The sequence below is a fragment of the Glandiceps talaboti genome, chromosome 1 (assembly GCF_964340395.1).
Source record: "Glandiceps talaboti chromosome 1, keGlaTala1.1, whole genome shotgun sequence".
NCBI lineage: Eukaryota > Metazoa > Hemichordata > Enteropneusta > Spengelidae > Glandiceps > Glandiceps talaboti.
In genome coordinates, this window is record NC_135549.1 from 16,857,025 (window position 1) to 16,867,071 (window position 10,047).

General features: G+C 37.1%; 1 protein-coding gene across 1 annotated transcript; it reads right to left on the minus strand.

Moving 5' to 3' along the window:
• Positions 1–3,136: 3,136 nt before the first annotated feature.
• LOC144433726 (ileal sodium/bile acid cotransporter-like) lies at positions 3,137–5,354 on the minus strand. The gene is made up of 3 exons (XM_078122084.1): positions 4,987–5,354; positions 4,507–4,711; positions 3,137–3,934 (listed from the first exon to the last, which is right to left on the minus strand). Exons 1-3 carry the CDS (start codon positions 5,352–5,354, stop codon positions 3,137–3,139), a joined length of 1,371 nt encoding a protein of 456 aa, XP_077978210.1.
• Positions 5,355–10,047: the final 4,693 nt, after the last annotated feature.

Here is a 10,047-nt window from a genome sequence, read left to right on the forward strand (position 1 = left end):
ATTGCAGAGGTGCCTGCATTTTTTTTTCACTTTGCATATCTTACTTGTTTACGTTTAAAACTGAAGCAGTAGACGACCAAAAACGTTGAAGCAAAATAGTTTTACGACGTCCATTCTTGTATGTATGTGTACGCTATCATGCATGACTACTCACCAATCATATTTACTAGTACCACACAGATAAAAACGTTCCCTCATTTGTGCATATTGATGACTCGATAGAAGTATATGCACACACACTGTTTATAAGCCTTGTTAAAGTCTCTTGATTTTTTTTTACATTCTTTAGATTCTAAAAACACACAGTAGCTGTGTATAAGGTCAGATAACCCGAGTGGGCGATTGCGAAACAGTTGGGTGAACGTATAAGCCCTCGCGAGACTAGTGACTAGAAAATAAAGGGGGGGAGGGGTATAGCTGGGGACATTTTCCTTTGAAAAACTAAAAAGTGAATAACAAACTCAAAATAGTTTAATGATATGAAATTTAAAAAATCTCCCAGACACATGACGAGTACATGGTGACAACAACTGCTTTATCTCGATATGTGTGTCTCTATGCCCATCCACTCATCCATCCATCCATGGTCATTCGTTCAACCTTGCATTTGCCCGGTCAACCATCCATCCATCCACCCACCCATTCATCATTCACTTGAAAGTAACCATGAACCCATCCACTTGTCTGTGTGCGTATCAGCCTAATCTGTCGATCTGTCGATCTGTCGATCTGTCTGTCTGTCTGTCTCTCTCTCTCTCTCTCTCTCTCTCTCTCTCTCTCTCTCTCTCTCTCTCTCTCTCTCTCTCTCTGTCTCTGTCTCTCTGTCTCTCTGTCTCTGTCTGTCTATCTTCCTATCTGTCTGTCTGTCGGTCTCTGTTGCATACATTACCAACAAGAAATATCTGAGGTTACAGCCGTATACATATTTGTTTGACATCCAAAAGTCACAGTGGTGATGAATTAGTTGTAAGGCAGGGCCTGGTGATGAACTTTACACGACTGTGAACGCAAGGCGATATTTCTCATACGTTCCATCTTGAATGATCAAGGGATATTGACTACACTATCTTTTGAATCATGCTTTGAAATATTTTCTGTTAGGGTTGTGCATGTCGGCATACCTCCAAACGTTGAAAGCTGACGTCATTGTCAAGCATCACAACTGACCAATCAAAGTTCCTCTTATACTGTCCATGTCAACTATTTATCCAACATGGCTGCCTCCGACTTTGAACTAGTTGACAGGTACTGTGACTTTAATGAGATATCGGCACAGCAACTTTAGCAACAAAAATAAGCCAATGCAATTTATTCAAGATGCTTAACACTGTGGAGAATTTACATGAACTCTAGAACATTAGAATCAAAGACAGTGTTTGTGTCTGCGTCAATTATTTGCTTTTGCAACGGTTCATTTGGAGTAAACTAGACTATAAGATATGTGGCGTCTTTCCGCCCTTATTGGCTATCTCTCACGAGACGGTGCTGACTGATAGGGCGGCATGACACGTCGTATCTCTTAGACTAAAGCAAGATTATGAATACACCAAATATATGATACAAAGGGTTATAAATGAAACTAGTTACATTTCTTGGTTGAAAATCATTAAACAAAACAGCAAAATGGATGCTTCTATTTCAAAGTTCGAGTCACATAAATGTTTGACATTTCAGGTGAACCTCAGTACGTAAATTACCGAGTAATTAAAGCCTTTATATAAAACGTTTCTACGAGGATATGATGTTGTGAAGGCGCTTGAAAACTAAAGAATGATTAGTGAGAACATGAAATATAAAATCACACACGTTGATTAGCAGTTACAATAAGACAAGTTTTAGATAGAAAACAAATGGTTCCCCAATATGTAATATATATTTTTTAGATTCAAGTACTTCTTGTTAATAAATATTATGGAAGGTCTGGACTATGTCACTGGTAATCATCTTTCACCTGTGTTAGCAATCCCATGTAAGTGATTACAAGAAGATTTTGTTCCAAACACAAAACTTGAAAATTGCTACCTGAAATTTTCGACTCCATACTTTAGTCTTTGTCAAAACTTATTAAGCTCGCATGGCCGTAAAGTCACGTGTTCTAAATAATGGATCAATCGGTTGACAAAGACTGAAGTATGGAGTCGAAAATTTCAGGCAACAATGTTCAAGTTTTTGTTAGAAACAAAAGTAATACAATGATAATTGTTTATTAAACTCATTAGCCTATTTATAATCTGGTATCCAATACAAATATTGATAAGATTATAAGATTATTTATTGTAAACAACAAGGGTTAAAACTTTGATATACCTGATTGTATTAATATATTGTTTATGTATCGTATGGTAATTTTTGTGATATTTCATTTTAGGGGTGGGGTTTATTATAACTTTTATTTTGGTCTTATGGAGAGTAGTTGTCCTTCATATGGCAACAGTCATGACTTTGAAAAGTTAATCGTTCCTGTAATTAATGAAACAAATGTATAATACTAAAAGTTGAAGAAAGTTGCAGTTCCGCAAACAGAATGTGTCACAAATGAATTTCAACCGATCGTGACTCTTTTTTCCAGAGATGTCGATTGAGGTAGATTTTTGGAAATGGGCAGTACATTGCAACCGAAACAGGTTCTATATTCCCAAAGAACCTACACGTCGACGACCCTTGACCTTGTCATACAGCTGTAAAAGCTACAATAGAAACTAGTTAATATGAAACAGATCTTTGTCAGACACGACAAAATCGTTATAATATTGTCACATCTTATCACTTGGTTTAAACAACAACCTTACTAACATTGTTACATTTTATTGTCAGGCTCAACAAGAACTTTACTAACATTGCTACATTGTATCATCTGGCTCGACAACTTGAACTTTTACTAACATTGTTACATTTTATCGTCTGGCTCAACAACAACCTTACTAACATTGTTACATTTTATCGTCTGGATGGAATGCTTTCATAGTAAGCACATGCATTGGGTAAAACAAACCCTACTGTGACACAGGGTTTTGGGGTTTTACATACTAGTAATTATACCAAAACTTCGATATAGCCTTACACTGTGTGTGATCGGTAAAGAAGTATGTCCGAGCTGTCATAATGTTTTAGAGTTTTGTCTGATTCCCAAGTGTTTTTACACACATGTCTCTCTTTCAATGTTGCTTCCATCAATGGAAGTAAACCCTGGATTGTAAAATCCGTCAGTTGAGGTTAGATACAGAGCACCATTTGCAACTACAGGATATGTATCTTTTTCAAACGACATGGTACCAGGAGAATGAGGTGTTGACAAGGCGGTGTTATTGATCTGGATGTCATCATCATCATCATCATCATCATCATCATCATCATCATCAAATCTCGTCTGTATATCTTCATTTATGCGCCGTTTCGACCTATCTTTCCTAACAGAATCCGCATAGTGCAGAGCGTGCTTCCGAGTGCCGTCTGCTCTCGGTTTCTCATCATGCTCGATGTTATGGTTACCATCATTTCTCCCCGGCGTCCACTCTGGAGGAATTTCACGTAACGTCTTCTCCTCAATATCTTTTAGTGACTCTTTGCGTTTCCAGTACAATCGGTACACCAGGCATAGAATACCAAATTCACAAACCACAAAGATGGAGTGGAGACTTGGAACAACCATCATTGCGAATATAAAGGAGAGGTCTAGGCCTCTGGATATCATCAAATTAATAATAGTTAGTGCCAACGCTCCGTTCTGAACACCAGTCTCAAAAGCAATGGTTCGACATCTCGAGTGATTTTGACGTAACAACCAAGGAATAAGGTAACCTAAACTGAATGCCATGATCGGATAAAACACAGCAATGAAGTACGGTTTCCAACTCGTGAAAAATATCTTTGGGTTGATGACGGATATGATGCACACAACTGTAACTATTCCGGCCATGGTGATGACACTGGCAACCTTACAACAATAATGAAATGTGAAAAATATTTGGTATTAGATAAATAAACGACTTGGTAATATAGCTGAGGGTATTTCCTTACGCTGTGCTTCTCTTCCCCTGACGTCCTAGATCACAGATTTGTCGGTAGATTGATGACTTTTTAGTGCACAATAAAAAGTCATCAATCTACCGACCAATAAAGTATACTTACTGATTGTAAACTAATCATATGTTGAACTCAGAGGGTGTCACAAATAGCTTACAAATGGTCGAGTGGTGTCATTTGCAGAGAGGAAGAGAAGGACATATGGAAAGGACATTCACACACAAACGCACGCATACGCGCGCGCGCGCACACACACACACACACACATGATAGGTAAAATGATAGGTAAAAGAAAGATACAGGTAACATACGATTTACGAAAGATACAAGCGGCGGAAAAAGCGAGAAAGATATATATATATATATATATATATATATATATATATATATATATATATATATATATATATATATATATATATATATATATATATATATATATATATATATACAATATTCTTCAGCGTAGAAATTTGTGGTCACCTTTGCTAAGACTTCAGCTACACGTGGCCATTTTTTCAGGATGAACATACCAAGAGCACATGGAAATATGAGTATAGCAAGGGCGATGACTATGTCGATGTAGGGAATGACAGCTGCTGCATCAGCCCAACTACGTGTATAGATGAACAGATTCAACGGCATCATGCCGATACCAATGATGGTTGAACACGTTGTCATACATATGCTGTGGGTTGCATGCCATGTGGAGAGAACATAATGTACAGTGTAAATATTAAATAACTAATCATGAGTGTGTTTAAATCAAGATTCCCTTGAGTAATAATTTACTCGATAAGAATGACTGACTCTGAAATGTTATGATTTTTTTTGCGTCGATATCATCGAAAAAAATAATGGTGTATAATTTGGTCGCTACTCTTACGATTTCTCATACGCATCATGAAGACTGAAACATTACGAATAGAATGGAAAAATGTTGCAAATAAAAATTACACACACCTCAGTACAGTATCTCCCCTCGTCCAGAAAGTCAGAACATTTGAAAAAGCACCTCCTGGACAAGTTGCTATAGAAATTGTACCAATTGCCATTTCAGGGCTGAGTTGTACGATGTGTGCAAGAGACCACCCTAAGAATGGCATGAGTATAAACTGGCAGCAAGCACCAATAATGATTCCCGTTGGACGACGTAGATTCTTCCAAACTTCTTTTAGAGTCATGGTGCATCCCATACCGACCATCAAGACAACTAGAGTCGTAGTGATTACAACCTGATTGGCTACTGCCAGGGGATTCGGTGGTGGCGCTGTAGCAGTACCATTCTGTGTCTCATTGATGATGGTTATGCTGTAATTGTAGTCAGCCATCGTTGACTGCAGTTAAAAAAGTTGAGATCAGTTAGAAGCAATTTGGCCAGTAGTCAGTTGTTGTTCATATTGCTGGTGATAGTCGTGGTGCTGCTGATGACTCTTTCGCGCCATATCCACACACTAGTTTAATCTCAACAACCATATAAGTATGCACTTAAAGCAGAACACCAGTCCAGGAATTAAAGGTATTTTCATAAACTTTGAATTCTGATTTCATGATTTCACATCACATAAATTTCTCGCTATTACCATAAAAAACAAACTGAAACCATTTCACCAGCCAACTGCTGCATCATGGCGGGGACTTATTAGACATGCATATGTATCAGATGAACACTAAATACTCAGGATATCATATCTCCCTGAAAGTAACAAGCAAAAGTAATTTTTCATCATTTAATAACTGAAGAGTAATACATTTTAGATAAGAGTGACATCACATAGCACTCTTCAGAGTGTGCTAAAAAAATATGCTCTTTTCCTACTTAAGGTAGCTTGCTCCTTTGAAATCAAAATCTTGACTTTTTGCTGGTTCTTTGTTCAAGAAAATTCCAACCTATTCTCAGTTAAAATCAAGAAAATTAATCATTGGTCACCGTACAAATTAAGCTCAAAATAATATCAGAAATTCAATATACAAGCAACTGCAGACATCATGAACCGTGGACGAGCGGAACCCGTTACAAACAGGGAAAGTAAACAAGTGAACAAATGAACTAACTTGGCTTAGCATGTTGGAACAGCAGAGACTTGTATTACACATCATGATTTGATAAGGACAGTTTTATGGCCTCTTTATGTATACATGAAGTGTCAGAGGAACTGGAAATTTGTTTGTGGACATGAACTATTATGCAAAGTGGCCATAAATGTTTTCTTATCAAATGATGGAATGTAATACAAGTCTCTGTACTTTCTCTGTGCTCAGTGTTATTAATCCATTTACTAAAATTTCCTGGTTCTAACATTTTCCACTTGTCTACAGTCTGATGTCTGCAGTTGTATATTTTGAGGAATTAAATAGTGGAAATGTTTGAGAATGCACTGACTTACTGTGCCAAGTGTTATTGATCCAATTCATTCGTTTACTTTCCTTGTTTGTAACAAGTTCCGTTCGTCCACGGTCTGATGTCGACAGTTGTAGCTGACAAATGCTTGTCTTAGCTGTATATTAAAATGAAATACATAAATATAAGATTGTCAGTTTCCTTGAAAGCAAGATGGTGCAGGATCAAGTTTTCAATTGTCAAAGTTTGGAAAGATTTTAAGAACTTTGCTGTCACGACAATTAGCCCCCCCCCCCCCCCCCCGACATATTCTCCTTAGAAGAAAAAATTTAATGTACTCTTTTCGTATGAAAAGCGACGCGATGATTTATGGTGGTCAAACTTTTTATTACCAAAATGGCTGCATTTGTTAGTAATGAAAACACCAGTGTGATTTTCACAGCGACTGAACTTGTTAACGAAAATATTCTATTATTGACTATATATTATAATTACGTTGAACAAGTTTAACGAAACTGAAAACTCATATGCTTTTTCGGAGGTGGGGGGGGGAACGTTGGAAAAAGAAAGCTCTTCACCAAATGATACCGTTTCCAAACAAACTGGCCTGAAATATCCACTGCCTATGGCTTGACAGAGAAGTAAACACTGCACAACATTTGCGTGACAATAGTACACCCGACACGCTACCGTGAACCTGAATAGGTTTTACACTAATAACAGCATACGGCACCAATGTTATTTGTAGACGTCGAGGCCAAATTGTACGTTATTGTGTCTATATCATGATAGAAAATAAGTGATACTTCACATTATGAAAGATTAAATGTCTTCGATGATTTGAGACACCGTGAAAATAATTTTCATCGCACGTTAAAGTTGTTGTTGTGAATCAATGGATAAATGAATGAATGGATTAAGATTGTTTCGCACATTCATTCCCGGTTCACTCCAAGAATCACCCCGATGTCTTCTGGAATTCATGAGATAAAATTAATGCAGTTTAGTTATGATGATGTTGAGAAGGTTTGTACCCTTTCTGTGTGATTTTAAGCTCGAGGACGTGTGCAAAATCAGGCCTTTACTATCTAGACACCGCGCTGACCTAAATAGAATGGCTCTTTTTACAAACCCATTGGTGGATGAATACCTTTAGAAACAATCAACCAGGATCAATGGGAGTTGTTGATTTCCTCTGCGCCAAAAAGACTTATGGAATCGGTCACTGTTTCAGAACAGTATCGGTGAAAATAACACACAAGGTAATATTATATGTATTTGCAGTTTTCATGTTTGTATCAATGGTGCTCGTGACCACTTTTTCACGTTGAAATTGATTGTCGAGCGGTAGATTTCTTTACCCAACAAGTCAATAGGGACAAATGCAAGAACGTACTGCACATACCAATACAATATACATGAACATAAATCATTGATTCTCGACGCCATGTTCAAATTATGAAATACTGGTCATAGGGAAAACTGAAGTGGCCATTTCGTCAGCATACTACAGATTTGTAATATACCCCGAGGTGACAATCTTTCAATATCTACGGGTTGTCACCAGACATACTTCGTCACCAGACAATTCACAATGCTAACTTTGCTTCTGCAATCCTATATACACACCTCTGTACTAAAGTGCTTCGTATGATCGATAGAGCTAGGATTCATTCGATTTTAGCTATCCCTAATGACTAAAAAGTACCTCGGATATCGCCTCAAAACAAAGAACATTACCAATTACCTTATAAAGCAGCGATAATCTAAACTGCAGCTGAAGTTAACCCAGGCTTGGAGAGTTTCATGGCAAACGCACACCTTATAAGAAATGTACTATGGGAAAGTTACAGCTATAATTTGAATCACAATGGGTTAGAGTGTTAATTTCATTCACTGACATTGTAAGGGCATAGACCGTGATGTATGGGGGTTATAAGGTAATATATATCCTCAGCTAAAGGTAACTATCGTGAACTTTGACATTGTAGAATAAAAGCTCACGCGGGAAGAGTGTCAACTAATAGACTCAATGTCGCCTTATCTATACAACAAATGACATGTAGGGGACGAAGGAAGTGAATGAATCGATTACTTGTTTTCTTTATTAGAATATTAGGTGTAAAATGTTCCCGTGTGATCGACATCCTCTGATGGTACGTGTATGGGTTTCCTGACATTTGATCAATATAATATCTTCTGGACATGGTCGCTATGAGGCATTGTAAGGAAAACACAACAAAAATATTTAAGGTATTCAGAAGTGCATGCACTTTGTATTCCATTTCACTTTCCAAGTTTAATTTGTGTCATCGTCGTCGTCGTCGTCGTCGTCGTCATCATTATCATCATCATCCTCCTCCTTATCATCATTATCATCATCATCATCCTCATCATCTTTATCATCATCCCCTCCATCATCCTCATCATCCTCAAGCTATCTGCTCTGTCTGTCTGTCTGTCTGTCTGCTCTGTCTGTCTGTCTGTCTGTCTCTCTCTCTCTCTCTCTCTCTCTCTCTCTCTCTCTCTCTCTCTCTCTCTCTCTCTCTCTCTCTCTCTCTCTCTCTCTCTCTCTCTCTCTCTCTCTCTCTCTCTCTCTCTCTCTCTCTGAAATGCAGATTAATTCAATGGATAACAAATCGCTCAAGTTCACTGTAAAAAAGTACAAAAAAATTGTTTTATATACAAAATGGAATCCACAACTTTATAAAAATAACTCATACAATAATGATATTCTTAAAGCACTATACAGTCTACAAGAATGCTAAGTCGAAATAATGGATCCAGTATTCTAAAAGTAGTACGTATACGCCTTGGAACTAAAAATCTAAAAAAGTTTCTGCTGTTCTTTGTTCAAGATAATTCCATTCTCAGTTAAAATCATGGAAAAACAATCAGGAGTCACCATGGAAAATCTTTAAATAGTGAAATTGACCCGTTTTACAAATACAACCAAAGTAGCCACAAAATACGGTATTATATTGTAACTCCATGGGGATAAAGATTGTGATTTCCTTACCCATAACTTGGTGGCGAATCCCAATGTTCGATTTCAAAAGACGGGAACAAGCTTTGCAAAGCCTTTGGTGATTTAAGCTACTTTGATTTTCAAACGAATTGGTCCATGAGGTGCATTCTTACTTATTTAAATCTACAAAATATTTAAAGCTCATGTATAAAGAAATTAAATTTTGAATACTAAGACAAGTATGTTAATAATATTTACATGTAGTTGAATATGTCCTTCAATGTATAAGGATATAAAAAATAGAAGAAAAAAAACTCCGATGAATGAAAGATATATGAATGAGGTATTGTGGCTCAATGGGTGCTTTTCGTTTTTTTATAAAGAGAAAACCTGAGTTCTTTTTGTTGATGTGGTGGGATTCCAGGAAACGTCAGCGGTGTGCAGTATCTAATCATATGTTGTGGTGATGATGAATCAAGATGGGTCCAATACGATATGGGATTTTAATTTCTCCCTGTGGAATGAATACAACCCTTAACGCCCAAGTACTTTCTGTGTTAGTCACACTTATTTATAGCTTTTTATATTAAGTTTTAAAAGTTTACTGTTTCAAAAGGTTTAAATAAGCCAAGTCTGTAGCCTTTGTAATCTAGTCAATTTGTAAGCAGCGTTTTCTGTTAAACAGCAGCTCAGACTGATTGCAGTGAATGATAGC